This window comes from Solenopsis invicta, chromosome 11 (assembly GCF_016802725.1).
Source record: "Solenopsis invicta isolate M01_SB chromosome 11, UNIL_Sinv_3.0, whole genome shotgun sequence".
Classification (NCBI taxonomy): Eukaryota; Metazoa; Arthropoda; class Insecta; order Hymenoptera; family Formicidae; genus Solenopsis; species Solenopsis invicta.
The window spans coordinates 3,867,727-3,884,442 of NC_052674.1; the positions used below are offsets into that span (position 1 = coordinate 3,867,727).

At 38.2% G+C, this 16,716-nt stretch overlaps 1 protein-coding gene across 1 annotated transcript in view; it reads right to left on the reverse strand.

Annotated features, from left to right (window-relative positions):
- Positions 1 to 16,458, reverse strand: part of LOC105194661 (zinc finger protein 358) — a 32,297-nt gene extending 15,839 nt beyond the window's left edge. Inside the window, exons 1-5 of the mRNA XM_011159696.3 lie at positions 16,315 to 16,458; positions 11,905 to 13,646; positions 7,590 to 7,688; positions 837 to 1,498; positions 189 to 465 (exon numbers count right to left, since the gene is read on the reverse strand). Coding sequence (XP_011157998.1) covers positions 189 to 465; positions 837 to 1,498; positions 7,590 to 7,688; positions 11,905 to 12,106 — 1,240 coding nt within the window. The 5' untranslated portion in view covers positions 12,107 to 13,646; positions 16,315 to 16,458. The remainder of the gene's footprint in view (positions 1 to 188; positions 466 to 836; positions 1,499 to 7,589; positions 7,689 to 11,904; positions 13,647 to 16,314) is intronic.
- Between the last annotated feature and the right edge of the window lie 258 nt (positions 16,459 to 16,716).

A 16,716-nucleotide genomic window follows, 5' to 3' on the forward strand; every position in this document is an offset into this window, starting at 1 on the left:
TAACAATTTTGCGCTACTTCCATAAAAGACTTTTTTCATCGTTAATGACTTACCATAGTAGATATTAATGCACATTAATATTGAATTTATTTTTTCTAGTAGCTACGTGAGGTAGAAGTGTTTCGTTATCGAGGAAAATCGACTTTTTCAAATTTTATTTTTAATTAAAAAATTTGAACATTACTTACCGGTGTGTATATAAGTGTGCTTCTTCATGTCGCTCTTTTGGTGGAATCGCTTGCCGCAAAACTGGCAGGGGTACGGTCTCGTGTCCGAGTGGATTAGAAGGTGAGTGCTCAGCGTGCTGGATCTCTTGAAAGCTTTACCGCATTGCTTGCACTCGAACACTTTCTCCGCGGAATGTACAGCCCTGTGCTGCGTGAGGCTGATTTCGTGGCCGAAGGTTTTGTTGCACAACTCGCAGGCGAATGGCCGTTTACCGTTGTGCGACCGCCTCGCGTGAACCTACGTGAACCACACTGTCTTGTTAGCTAACATTTTCAGGTAATACGCTATACAAAATTTAAAACAGTGTCTCATTGATAATAAATTATAAACTTTAAGCTTAAAATTGTTTCTGCATGAGTATGGATAAATTTTTCTTAGTATGCACGCTTGATATAAAGATATTTTACAAATGTAGCGCAGAAATGAAAATAAAAAAAAATATTATTTTTGATATTAAAATTATCGTAACACATAAAAATTAATTAGTGCAGCGATAAAGTTGTCACAGAGCGGACGCGGATGCGAACGTCAGCACCAGTAGCAAATCAGAAATGAAATCAAAACAAGTAAATCTGGAAAAAAAGCATGCGTCGCATACGCATATGTACCTCGAGCCCATGCGGCGTGCTGAACATCTTGTCGCACTTGACGCAGCTGTAGACGTCGCCGAGCGGATGAGGATGGTGCAGCCCGTGCGCCGTGTGAGTCGAATGCAGCCCCGGGTGAGCCGGATGAACGCCGCGCAACAACGGGTGCAGGTGCGGCGGCAGAAGATGATGCGGCAGCAGCTGGGGATGCAGGTACGAGAGAGGGTGATGCGGATGGGGCGGCAGGAGGCCGCCCTGAAGATGCAACGGCGGGTACAGGATCGACGAGCCGGGCGGTGGCGGATGAGCGCCCATGGAAGCGGATTCTCGATGCGGGGACGCGTTCTGCAGGTGTGCTGATGGTGGATCCGGCCTCAGGAGCGCCGACACGCTGAAACTGTCGCCGGATTTCTTCGGCGGATGCGATATGGGCGACGTCGCGACGCTAACCGGCGACGGCGATGGCGTTGACGACGATCGCGGCGGACTCGAGGTACCCTCGTGGTCATCCTCGTCACCGACCTCCTCGACGTCCACGTCGACCTCCTCTTCACCGACGTCGACATCCACCTCGGCGTCGCGGCGTTCGGGAGGGGGAGAATCCGGGCAAGGAGACTGAGACGGCGAGGGACTCCTTGTCGCCGGTGAACCCACCAGACGACCAACTCCGAAAGATAGCCGTTCTATAACATTCGATGATAAATATTTAAATATTGTCTTGCAATGCATTACTCTTAATTGGTAGTTGATCGATTTATCTAATTGATTTTTTATTATAAATTTAAAAAAATTCCTCAAGCTCAAATGTGCAAAAAGAAGTCAACGATCGTCTCGCATAAATTTTTTGTGTAAAAAGACATTTCATGATCAATAAACCAGAGTTCATACACCAGTCACGAGAGCAATGACTGGACGAACGGCAGGTTACGTCACGTATGAGAGCGAAGGATACTAGGTGCAGGGGAATCCGAAAAAGGAAGGCCACGGATAAATACGGTTTCTTCTGGCAGAAGGACCCGGCCGGAATGAGATTTGAGTCACGTACTGGGCCTTTTTTTCCTAGCGTGTTGGCACGAGGGTGTTTAAGGGACGGACAGGGCACTAGAGGTCGTGACAGGGTCTCATGTTGCGCTAACGAGGTATCGCGAGGAGAGAACCAAATAGTGAGGTGCCGAGAGCAAAATGTATTTTCGCGACGTTTCCGTGTGAAGCAGTATCCTTAATGAAATCCTTCGCGCATCCTTTTGGAATATTTCGTTCGCCGCAATGCCGTGAATCGTGATTAACTTTTGTGAGACAAGATTTGGCAAGCGGAATTTCTATTTCTTCTTTTATTATTTTACAGAATATTTATTAAATTGTTCACATAATTTTATTACTGCAATGTAAAACCGTAAAATTCATAAGCCGAATACTAGACCGAAATAAAATAAAATCGTTCTTGTGCGTTAAGACGCGGTGAGAAAATATTTGATACCTAATGAAAATTTCAATATTGTCTAACTGCAAGTTTGCGTAACGTAATAATTGTAGGAGATAGTACAAAAATCAATTATTATTGCATTATTTCCTTTCGTTAATAATTAACGTGATTACCTACTAGATCATGTGTCACGTAATTACGAGCTCTATCCCATATTCGGTTAATATATAACGAAGAGATTAAACTTTTATCAATATTGAAATATTAAATTAATATTTTCACGATGACAGTTGCAAATTGCATCGGATCGCAATTTTGGTATCGCTTGTCAATCGGAATTTACTGTGTTCTCTGATTATCAAATCGATGATTCCCGACGCAGCTTTGATTTGTACGTCGCGTCATTTTATCTGTCGGTTCAAACAAAATATGATTCAATCGTAAATTTTGACGTATTTGTTAGATTAAACATTAAACGTACAGAATGTATTTATTTCGTTATCATCATTTAACATATTTTCGGAGAAATCTAGATTTGATTTCACAAGATATAATTTTAACGATTGACAATTCATTTATTGCTTTATTTTGGGTAATTATTTATGTATCCCAAATATCTCCAAAAGTATCATTGTTTGTATTGCAAATTAAGTTTTTCATGGTAAAAGTATACGTAGATACCCGCCCAGTTATTGTCTAATATTAATAAATAGGTTTTCAGGTTTGTTTGTTGAATACTTGGTCTATTTATTGTTTTATTTTTGTTCAGTGAAATGGGTTTAGATTTTACGCGTTTTTATGCACAATAACTGCAGATAAAGAGTTACATCTTTATTGGGATCCTCCGTAGTTTTACTTCTCAATTATTAGGCAGATGTAATAAAACTGTCTAGTAACTACGCAAAAAATGCATGAAATTTCTACAAGGGACCTTATCGCAAAAAATATCATTCTCACCAGGAATCTGGAACTTCCTCATTTCGTGACGGGTGTCATACCAATTCGCCTTCCAAAAATAGCACTTCTTATTTCTTGTGCTATTCTCATTTCGGTCTAATATTCAACTTAAGATTGAATGAATTTTACGATTATATAGATTGCAGTAATCAAATTATATAAAAAATTTTAAAAATATTTTTTTTAATGATAAAAAAGAAATAAAGATTTCGCTTTCAAAAGCTTCCTTGCGACAGAGGGAGACAATTTCTCGCGGAGATTCGAAATCGTTAATAAGATCGAGTGTCCAGAAGTTATGTGCGACTTGTCTAATAATCAGAGTTCGCTTCGACCGTCGTGATTTACGGTGTCGGATGAATCGGAAATCGGGGGGCACGCGTTTCGCCACGCGAGTAGAAAGGGCGGACCCCGAATCTATCTCGCAGCCCCTCTCGGTGCCCGGCAATTTCGGCCTCGGACCACTCATATTGCGCTCCCACCTCTCGCGCACACCCGGTATATTATATTTATAATCCGTGTGCGCGACACGCGGTCACGTGCCGTCCTGTATGATGCACCGCGGTGTCGGCTAATCGCATTTAAAGCTCTCCGCGAGCCCCGTCGTTGGGGTCGATTATTATCGTGTCTCCTGGTGGCTTTGCAATCGAATCAAAATACGACTCGAGTCAGAGTGGCCTAATGTAATGAGAAACGCGCCTCGCGCGCCTGCGGGGATCTGTCCGAGGAGACAGATAGGTACTTTATTGCACCGGTCAAAGGCACAAAGGAAAAACGCAAGGAGAGGCTAATGAAATTACTAATATTACATCCAAATTTTTTCCTTGCTTTTCATAATACCAAAGGTAATATGTTATCTTAAACTGCATATTTGCATATTTATTAATACACTTTTTAATTTTATATTATTCTACGTAATTAATCAGGTTAGAAGCAGTGTTTTGCAATTTTGAAAATCAATTCAACTATTGAAAGATATACCGAAATCGTATTAGTAAATTTTAAAAACACAGTGCTAAATATTTTTTTCTATTTTTTAATTAAAGTATTTTTTCACAAACGGATAATATTGTGAACATGATCATAAATACATTAGGCAAAAATTAAATTTGCAATAAAAAATTCTTCAAGGATTTGAATTTTATGGCGATAGCGGAAACAATTCTCTTGTATTGTTCGCGTTTTATTTGGAAGAAAGTGGAAAGAGATCTAGACGAGAACAACCAAAAAAAAAAAAAAGAAAGTTCAGACAGATGTGTCTCGCGGTATGATAGGAAGAACTGCTTACGCAAATGCTACGTCTGGGTCGACTGAAATGCACTAAAAACTGATGGTGCAAACCGCAATACGAGAAAAACAATCGGCGACCGTCCGGCAGATGGGTTTAACTTTGGTCCGGGTTTGACGGGAGATCTGCGAGAGCCTAGGCGTGCTTACGCACACGTGTATCTGACACTGTGCATGCTGAGATGCGTGTCACGTGGCCCGTAGTGTAGCCTCCGTGCCGATACAGTGAATGAAACTTCTTGAATCGACTTCGAGATCGTTTTTGCCACGACAGTTCCGCCACTGATGCGCGTCCGCCATGTTCGCGTAAAGTGCTCGGAGTTGCTTACGAGAGGAGCAAGGCAAAGTTTCCGGAGTATAGCTGCCATACAAACGATGGCATACGAGCCAAAGTAAGAACATGTCAACTTGTTCATTAAATATTACGTAACTTGAGTTATCGTACCGGAAATGAAATGATTCTACTTTTTATCGTTACAAGCAAGTTAAATAAGAGTTAGAAGAGAAATTATAAGACACACGCAATTATCTCGAAATTTCCAATTAGAATTAGTAACAAAGAGTAAATAAAAAAAAAATATATAAAGAAAAAATGTTCGTAATGCATGCATGCATGCATTTATTATTAAAATATATCATAATCTGTCAGGATTCCGAGGAAAATTTTCCGCAACAAATTGATTATTTATTGTTTTTCGAGACAAGAAATCTTATTGATGCTTGTTAGCATCAGTATTATTAAATTAATTATCAATTTAATATTGTGATATTATTTTTTTGGTTCAATGCATTTTTCTAGTTTAATTTGAAACGCAATTTAATAAGCTAAGCTTGAGTTTCGAGATCAATGAATATGCGTCGCGCAATTTGTGTGTGAAGAAATAGAAAACATATAAAATCATCTATGAATTATTATTTGAGTATTAGGATCTGCTTATTTCCTTTTTTTTCTTGATTTTAATTCTGTAATTAATTCACTCACGTGATCTTACATGTATTGATAATTTGTCATCTTCAATCTAAATCGAATTAAAACCCATCCCAATCAATTCGTGTTAAAATCCCTTCTTCTGAATTTTTTTTACACCCTGATATTGCTTCTCGTGAAGGGATTAACTTTAAATAGCCACTGACGGCCGGATGAAAAATCCGTTTTTGAAAACCCACATCGTCCTGTCACTCGTCTCTATTGACGCCGCCTGCGCGACAAAGGTCACGCGTATTCCTTTCCATGAATCAACAGCACGGAAGGGGTTCGAAGCGTATAACAGTTCTAATAGCGGCAGATCGCTACGCAGTAAACGACTGACGGACGACAGAAGATTAAAGTTGGCCGTTAACTCGATCTAATTGTCCCCCCGACTTGGCCTTCCTTTATTAATCCACGTCCACAACCATCTTCGGTATCGTCATCCCTCTTGTCACGACTCGTTTTATCGATTCGCCACAAGAAATGTTTATATATGTGCCGAAATTGTCGATCGAGTTCACCCATTAAAGGTATCTCACACATTAATCAAGAATGCAAATCAAATTTTACTTCCCATTTAATAGGAAGCGAAGTATTCACACATTCCAAAATTGTCTCCTTAATATTTAAATTATATCTGTATAATATTACTTATTAACAAATTATTTTTATTATCAATATATAAAATATATGCACTTCAAAATCATTCAAATCTTAAAAGGAAAAAAATAATATTGACATTTATTTACTTGAATAAAGGTTAAAATACTTGTTTACTATAAATCGAGATTGTTCAGGATTTTCTATTAACCAATATTAAGTATTAATGACAAATGACGGAATATTTCCGCTTTCTCATCTCAAAGTACTTCTGCGGTCTTCTTGACAATTTTCTGCATCTTCTACAATAAAGATAGCAGAGAGTCTATATAAACAATAATATGATTGCTCAACCAGGGCCATGTTTGCGCGACGCAAATCTTGGCAGAACGGCGGCGACGTAAACGCGACGATAAAAGTAACGCGGTTGATCTTATCGTGCCTGAGAATGAACGGGACAGATGAATGGCCACGTGCACACACACACACACACGCGCGCGCGCGCGCGGGAGAAGTAGGAAGAGAGTATGCACGGGCGTTTAACATGACAAGATGTTACTAATTCAGGGTAGGTACAAGTACAAAGGAGCCGACGGACCGAATCCCGGTGCCTGCGCCTCTAATCTGCTTCAATTGGGCCGGCAGGAGCTAAAAAGGCTCATGTCCGTGCGTGGTATGACGCGTGCTACCATTTATCCCAATCGTCGACGACAACCGGTCGTTCTTAATGATCGGCAAATAAAAACCTGCCGTCATCCGGGCCGAGGAGGAAGCTATTATCACAACGGGGCGAAAGGTCGACTCTAAACTCGCCCGTCTACACCTTTCGAAGAGAAGTAAGAAGCGATGAAAAGTGAAGTACGTGTAGCAACGAATATGTGTCTAGAACTCTGTAAGCGCAGTTTCTTTGAACATTCAATGTGGGCAGAAATAAATACTATTTAGAAACATTCGCGGTATCCGTAGCAAATCTGTAGCGAGCAATGTGAACTAGCAAAACAATAATAATCAGTAATAACCCATAGCACAGCGTTGCAAAAACATTACAAAGTATTGCTGCAATGATAAAATGTCCGCTTCAGAAATATTGATACGTAATATTGCAGCAATATTATTACAATGTTATATATGTTACTGCAATGTTGCTGCAATGCCAAAGTAAACGTGCAGAGATAATAGATATGATTTGATACATTTTAATCTGAGATATTATAATATTGTGTGATTTTTAATTTCAATATTTTTTTATTGATAAAAAACGATACTGTTTAAGATAAAATTAGAATTAATTTTATCTAACTCTTTTATTTTTATTGATTTTTTATTTTTAGACGAGATGTGAAAGTGATATGAAATATATGACACAGAATATCAAAAAGTGCTTTCTTCTTTTCTCGATGTGTCAAAGGTGAAAAGTCAAGGCTGCACGAATACATATAAGTTTGACGTGAAAGATTCTTTTACTGTATCGTGATATAATTCGATTGCATATACGAACTTGTCAATAAAACGGATTACTGATTCTTCACGACGCACATACCTGAGTGACTTTTTGGTAAGGGTGGTAGGTTTGTAACTTCCGTGGCATTCCCGAACGGTGCCCACAGTCTCGGGAACATTAAACGAACATTACATCCTCCTAAAAACAAACAATATTACGATATTAAAATATTAAAACAATTAAAAAACAGTTTAAAAAGTTATTTATTAAATTCGTCATATTAAAAAATTAATCGGGGATATATAATAATAATAAAACGTTTTTATATTGTAGATTTGTAAAAATTTACATTATAAAATAAAATTCCCATTTTGTCTTAAAATTATTATGGAATAAATTCCCTTTTTATATTGAATATTATCTAAGAAAATAAAAATGTAAAATTACACAAGCATCACCAAACAAATACATTTGTCATTATATTATATTTAGATCTATTATGATTGATTGTTGGAAGATAATATATGAAATCCGATATGAAAAGATAATGATGCAAACAGCGTAAAAAATCGGGCATTTCTCTTGATCATTTATGCGTTATACCCGCCAACCACCAACGCTGCAATGACATCTCAAGTCCTGACAAATTTAGTATTCCTAGTTCGTAGGAAAGATCAACCCCTCGACAAGAGCGTCTTTATTAGAAAGGAGGAGAAACCCTCCTCTATTTATCAACCTTGCCTCGGCCATTACTCGCTCTCTTTCTCCCCGAAACCTGCATTCCTATCCCTGAACATCCGCCATCTATCCTTGGTTGGTTTCTTTGATCGTCCCGGTGGAGGATCAAAGTTCGAAAACTTCACGCCAATTCGCCATCCCCATGATTAATCAAAAAGCGAAATCTTCATCTTTTGCGACGCACGGAATGCCAAAATTTATGCGGAACATTGAATTATTAAAAGATTACTAAAAGATTTATGTAAGATAACTCAGAAATCTTTTCACGTGTAAAAAAAAAACAATTACAATTGATAAAATCGATCGTTCAATGTGTATTATCTACATTTATTTTATAAAATTTATATAGAGTCATGAAGCTATAAATATAGATAAAAACATATAAAATATTTGTTCTATTGTGCTTAGTAATTTAAAGATTAACAATTTTCGATATCGCAACAATGTAGAAACGAAGAAATCCGCAACCATGGCAACGGGAAATTAATCGCGATTGTCAAGAAAAATTGCAGTTCACAACCGACAAACGATCAGTTGTAATCCGTGTCGGTTTTCTTACACAAGTGCGATAAAATATCAAATCCCAGGTTTACGATGATGCATGTAATCCAGAACTTATCTAATCGTGCAATTCGATCGAGCTAAATCACAGATCTATCTTTTTTTTTAAATCGATATCATATATGCGTCAGCCAGTCACTTCATTTTATTATTATGAATAAAAACAAAAACCCAATTAGCTAAAAATAAAATGCAAAATAAAATTTTATTAATAGTGATGAGTAAGATTATTAACTTAAGGCAAAGTTTAACATTATATATATCAGAACTGTTCACTTCGATCAAATGTGTGCACTTTGATTGCACTAATCACAAACGCGCGTATCTTTGAATTATAATAAGACCAAATTTATTTAAGTTACGATTGTATTAAATTTATGATATTAAGAAATTATACAAAAAATAAAATACATCATAATCAATAACACATAATTATACAACAAATAATAATTAAGGTTTACAGTTCAAAGAGAGAAAAGAAATGTTGTTAATATGAACAATAAAGTAATCTTGACAATAACATGTTTCCATATTCTCTTAGTCATAGTAATTATTCTAAAAATAATAAATTTATCACTATATCCGATACGTGATGTATCATTTCCGTAACTCTCGGTAATCGCTATAAAGATCGATCGATCGATAACGAGACATCGGTCGTTCGGCTATACTGAGAATTGACAAAAAAAAAGGTGAGAGAGAAATCTGTAATCCGGGCAATATAGAGGACCGACTGGGATAATCTGAGATAGCGTGAAGAGATTAGACACTCCGCACCGCAAAGGCTGTCTCATTCTCGCCAGGATTATCAGAAATAAATCATATTTTGCTGTATAGCGGGCGTACCGCACGCTTGAGATAAGGTGGTCTGGTGTAGCACATCGATACGCGTGTATACACAATGCAGGTAACACGTGTTTGTTAGCCAGCGAAAACATCGGTGATATCGGACCGTTTGCTCGCGCGACGCTTACTTATCCTGCGTAGTCCCGCGCGTACGTTTCGCACTATCTGTCCGTCATAAATCTATAAAACGGTAAGGCTAACGTGATTTGCCGTGGCAATCGCCGACAAAAAACAGCCGCAGCCGATCGACAGAACTCGAGAATTCAGGGAATTTCAGGAAACCGGCGTTGGTTTGCTTTTTCGGTACCAGCAAGAAGATTGTTTCGCGCTAAGAACATTGGATTGTAGAATTTTTTTCAAACAAGGAGATATAGACACAATATCATATATATATTTATTAAATAAAAATATACTTTACATAATTAAATTCTCAAATCAGTATGCAAGAGAAAAAGATTAGGAACTTTAATGAATAGGATTTCCAAGCACGTTTTTACAAAGATTCAGTTTCAACTACTTCTTTAAAATAATTAATTTTTTATATTTTTTCAAATTTGCTATTAAAAGAAATACAAACTCGAAGCTAAAAGGAGTATAAATATATTTCCTTTTTTTTTTCAATCACAAGGAACTATCGATAATTCTGTAACAAACGAATAAACATAGTCGCGTATTTTTAAGCCTCATATTAAAGGGTGGTTCTGAGTACCTCTCGACGGGTACAAACAGCAGAAGAACAGCAGTTAACCCCTCGATGAGCTGCCCATCACCTGGCAATTATCGTTTAAACCGCTTAGCTCATCGCTTGTAGCTCGATATTATTGCGTTTAGCCTGTTACCGCGATTAGTAGCGGGGTATTAGTATAGGCAGCCATCTAATGCCAGCCATCCCCTCTCACCTGTTGAACAGACTGTTGTGCACGATGACGGCCCCCTACGCACCTGCACGCACGTGTGCGTGTTCGTGCGTGAGCTTCGAGCATCCCGTGTCCCGCTGGCTGCGAAACCGCGTGCGAGCCTCACGCGTGTGCGTGCCGCAAGCTCAGGTGTCGACGCGAGCTGCGAGAGCTATCCGCATAAATGCCACGTTGCAGAGGTAATAGACAGGTAATAGATAGGATGATGACAGACGCGAGAGATGGGCACGGGGTGAGAATCGGGGGTGCTGCGTCAGCGAATGGCACGCGGCCGGAGATGTCAAAGGCTTGATTATTTGGAATATGAGCACGGTGACCATACGGCCTTTATTCTAAAGGACAGTTCTTTATTTCGGCTAACCGTTCTCTAGATTTATTTATTTCCACAAAATCTCTATGTTGTCTTTTATTTTAAATTCTTATCTAACTGGAATTCTAATATCTAATGATATACTAATGAGTAAACAATTCATAAATTTAGTTGTTTAAAGCAGTTTGAAAATGCAAGAAGGAAACCCTAAAATTTTCAGATTTTTCCTTTTCTCGAAGAAAATGTGGTCACCGTAAACATGAAGCTTTCGTCGCGAAGGAAGCCTTCAGTGTATATTTCCGAGCTTGATCGGTTTGCGTGGGTGTCTCAGTTAAAATAATTGATGGCACGTTAGGTTTTCAATTGTGATAATGTACATATCGTTCATAAAAATACGTGAACACATTGACGAAAATAGATATTTAATATTTCTGTTTAAGGAAGTGTGTAGTTGTGTTACGTACGTTTTTACATCCTTGAAAAGTTCAAGTTGAATGGATAGGGCCGAGATTCTCTTTGATTAAAAACTTTTACCAATTATTACGTAATAAATAATATTAATTCTTTATGTTGTACTTACGAATATCAGTATGTGACTCAACATTTTATCTACCATTTAAAATTAAGGAAAATTGTATAAGTTTATATATAACATTTCATCTATAATTTTTTATCTATAATTTAATTTGATTTAGAAGTATTGAAATCATTTGTATACGTTACACAAATACAGTATTTTATATTCTGTTGTTTTTATACCATATATAGTTAATGCAAATAGAAAAGTTATTGTTTGACTTTCTTTTTAATTATAACAATAAATTGACATAAAAATTTTTTTTTTAAATGAGCTTAAGTGAATATTTTCCTAAAGAAAATTACTAACATTTTTTTTTAATTAAAAGATATATTTGAAAGAATTGGAACTTTGCGGAGTTCTAAATCTTTCTACACAATTAAAATATTTTTTACTTTATACTTAAAATTGATAAAAAATAATATTTCATGTCACTAATTTTTGCATTGATAATTTAAATCTTACCTTCATCGATGGGAATCTGCGGGTTCTCCTGAAGATTCTCGTTGTTGTTGGTTTCCGGCGGCAGCGGTTGCTGATGCACAAGCGACGAGGCCGGTTGTTTGGGTTTGACAACTCGAAACGCTGACGCCTCGGCAACCCCTCGTCTTGAAAAGTCTAGTGGACCCACCCCGACAGGCGAGTGTTGTTGCTGCACTTCCATCATCCTGGACCTCGAGTCCGTTTTACAACTTCCGCGTCACTACACACGACAATCGCATCTCCTCTCCCAACACGCTTGCAATCTTTAAGTTTCCTCAGCAATGAACAAACATACACAATCTTCTCTAATCTGACTTCCAATGAAACTGTTCAAAAAGTCCTTTCAGGGTTGGTAGATCCCCTCTCTGTGAATCCTTCAGACCTTCGGGAACTTGTGTCTTCAGGAACAATTCTCAACAATTATCGAAACTGTTTGTTTGGTGACTCTTTAAAAAAGCAATGTCTCTTTAATTAGCAATGTCTGCAGTCTCCAAGTGCACGCGAGAAAAGTTTCTTTCTCAGGACTACCTGTTCACAGACTTCATCCTTTCATGGATTGTCAACATCGATCTCGTGGTAGCGCACAAGCACTCGAGATTCTTTCGCCGGCACAGTCAAGACACTCGAAGCTGTATGCTGACCGTAATTTGTCAACATCCGAATAGGCCCCCGTAGGACAGCTTCTGCCTATTTTGAGACAATGAATACGTGTGGCGCAAGAGACGGGGCTTCCGGTTGTCAGTGACACTGATTTCCGTGCAGTCCATCGGCCGGACAGGACAGGTCGGAGCACCGGCTCAAGCCCGGGGATGTGAGAGACGTTAGCTGTTAGAGCGGGTGCCTCGACGCCGACTGCTGTTAACGGGTCTGATAGTGGAGGGACTCCCATGCGATGACGGCCGCAAGAGCGGCGGACGTGGAGAAGAGAGATGGAGAGCGCTACACCAACGACGCACACATCGTCGGCGTTCATATGGAGAGGGAGAACACCCACACAGAAGTCCGATGCACACCAAGATTTTGGTCCCGGGTCCCGCCTCCCGGGCACGCCTTCTCAGTTCTACTCCACCCACACACACACCGGGTTGTTCCCTGTGTACGTGGTGGTGCACGCACAAACCAACACGCGGACGATCGTCGATCCGCGAAAAGGAGTGGGGCCGACGACGCTGCCGAACGCTACCGGGCGTCGTTGCTCCGGTACAGCATGTGGGGTAGCTGATGGGGTTCCATGCTTGTGTGTGTATGTACTTCTGGTATGTGTATGTGTGGGTTCACGTCTGCGCGCGTATGTACGTCTGAACTGCACCGGCCACCGAACACGAGATACACGTTGCGCGCTACGCTCTCTCACCTCCTGGTTGCAGCATTATGTGGAACCACTCGGCCACCCTGATTCCACTCTTGACTCCACTGATTGATATTTGCGCGCTGCCCTCGCACACTTGAACGTACATGCACGTACGTTGCTCGGCGCTCGTCCTTCAACACCATCGTGATGGTGGATGCTGGGCGCAAGGAGCGAACTTAGAAAATTTAGGCAACGGAGGCGAAGGTGAGAGTAAGAGTGAGAAAGAGAGAGAGGCAACTCGCGCTTTTATAGCCACAAGGGTGATCTTCGATATTTCCTGGAAGATGAGATTTCGAAGAAAATGAAATCTTCGTGGTTGAGAAGTTTCTAGATCACGTCCATCGCTCTTTCAGGGGATTGTGTACTTAGATATCTGTTTAAAAAAATAGGTTTGAGAGAAATAAGTGATTTGTAAGGCATCAATTATATGAAAAATCAATTATACGTAAAATTTAAATAGGAAATACGATGCGATCAAACTTAACTATAATTGTAAAAAAGCAAGAAATTAGAGATGCGAAGCTTTTTTATACGCTAAATCTGATTTAAATTATACGTGTATTTCTTTATTCGAATCCGAATCGAACCAAATCGACAAAATTTTATCCGAAATAAATCGAATCAAATTGAAATACAATTTTCAATTAAAAACATAATTCTTAAGTTCAATAAAGCATAGATAATAAAAAAGATAGCGTAAAAAAATAATATTGATTATGTAAGAGGTATAATCATTTTAAGTATGATTTTATAAAATTGTTAATACATTCGTATTTAAACATTTTAGGCCAGTATTCATAGTTGAAAATAATTTTCAATCTTTGATTGAAAGAAAAAAAATAAATTTGTAATTAATTACGCTTTCAATAAAAGATTGAAAATTATTTATGACTACGAATATTAGCCTAAGATTCAAAATTTTTGAATAGTTCGGGTTCGAATCAAATAAAGATTTAAATCCGAATCGAATCAAATCTTTTACCTAGGCACATATTATAGAACCTTTCAGTATGAATTCCGATTGGAATTATTCCATTTTTTCCTAGAAAATACAATAAAAATCAAAGAATAATTAAATAATACCGATCGGAATTCATTCCGAACAGTTTCATAACGTGGTCTGACTTGACTCAATTTGATTTGTATTGAAATAGTTTACACATCTCTACAAGAAATGATAGCTGATTTTATATTTCAGATCTATAATGATGGATTTAAAAATTTCATAGTTGAAAATATTGAACTTTTAAAGAAATATTAGATTTGAATATTAAATTGAAATTTTTGATGACAGATTTTTTCTGTTAGCTGAAACTCTTTACTAAACGTTGAAAGAATTTACTTTAATCTTAGCTTTCATAAAATCGAGCGTGCGCGTATCCTCGATAGGAACATTGAAAATCTTTTATGATACGCTATGAAGGGATAAATCCAACACCGATATCGGGTGGCAATAAAGTTTATCAAGCGTCAAACAGTTTTAACACTTTAATCGCCTGCCGAAACGACGACGGTATTTTCCGACGTGGTGTGACTTCCGTCCGATAATTTCGTCCAAAATTTTCGGTGCAACGACACTTTGCATATTCCGATAAAGTATACGTTATACGCAACAGGCTTAATATTTTGTTGTCAAAAATATATGCAGTATTATTGTGTCTGTCACTTGTCTACGTAGATTTTTGATAATCGCGAATATAAAGAACATACGAAATGCACAAATAATGCTTCAGCTACATTGATAATGCATTAAATCGCTATATTTTACTCACCTGCATTCCTTTCGACTTGATAAGAAATAAGATTGTGCGTGTTCATTTTTCGTCTGTTTATTTATCGTTATACGATTGCGAAATTATTGCAAGATATTTGTGCGTAAATAAGTTTAATTACCATTAAATCTTATATATGCAAAATTAAATTTTATATATTTTTAATAATAATTATTTTTAGAAATTATTAAAATAAACGTTAAAGTTGCAAACGCGGATTGACAATATAAAATTTTAGAACAAATTCAGTAATGAATATTTATTCGCAGATCTTTCTTTTTCTGTCAGACTATGGTTACGCTGTAACATCCATAAATTAATATGATTCATGGCACAATTTAATTATCATGCTGCAGGCTTGTTCGCCTCTGCAACGCGGCATTGCGGTGAAACGAATCAAATGCGAAAGTCAAGCATAACAGAATTTAACAGACATCAGTCTGTTAAAGTTGCATCCTAAAGAATGTCACGTGTATTTGTTCATGATACTATAATGTTGATAGTATGTCTCAAAAGTCGTAGTAACGTAGACATCTCGGGGGCACTTTTTATAATCAATTCCACGAAAGTGTAACGACCAATAAAGGAGTTAACGATATAATCACTTAAGCCGTAATGCTTAGATTGCAAGGAATAGATTGCGATGACATTTTCGTCGCATTTTAATACTGTCATATAATTTGCCGCAAAAACGGTGGATATAATTTCGGTAATACCCCTCTTTCATTATCAATATTCAATAAACCTATGAACGCGACAATTGCCAAATCGTAGAACTGTCCGGTATAAATGTCTTTGTGAAACAATCATTTATATAAATAATCGCGAGATGATAAATATCGCTGTATGAACGATACATTTGTTAGATTGGATTCTCAGGGTAATGCAATATTTTCTTTTTTCACGAGAACTCTCTCCCTCCCCACCCTTCCGAGGTGCATATAACTAAGAAAAACTCAACTAAGTTTCTTGGGAAGATGATACTCTGTATTCCCTGGCAGATCATTCTCTGCGCGTACGCTGGAGAAATCGAGACGCAGCGGTTCAGCGTAGTTCAGTCCCGCGACTGAATGCGCAAAGTGTAGCCGGTTGTAACATACCGAGAGTGTCGTCATCATCATCGTCGTCGTCTTCGTCGTCGTCTTCGTCGTCGTCTTCGTCGTCTTCGTCGTCGTCGTAGTCGTCGGGGGCGTAAGTATCCACGAGCATGACGCGAGACGAGATGTTGGACGTCAGGCGAGACCGACAAACCGCATCAATCATACTCACTCACTCGCTCGCTCGCATCGTCGTACGTTCTCCCTAGAGCAACGACGATGTCCCAGGGCCGCTCCATCTTCGGGAGAAAATTGCTTACTCTCATCCTCTACGTATACGGCTCCCGGTAGCAACGCGGGCGTGCGAAAAGCTGTACGACATACCCGGCCTGCTGAAAAAAAGAGAAAAAATAAAAAAAAACGACGGTCGAGGGAAGAGAGCAGGAGGATATGAGAATAAGAGCGGTGACGGTGAAATTACGAGGTCATGAAGATGAAATCGACTGCGTAAGGATCGTTTCGTGTGTAATTGAGAGAAATAGACATTTTAATTAAATAATAGATAATTATCATATAATCTTGTTACTTTTATCAAATATACACTAGGAAAAATGTTTTGTTGTAACAACAAATA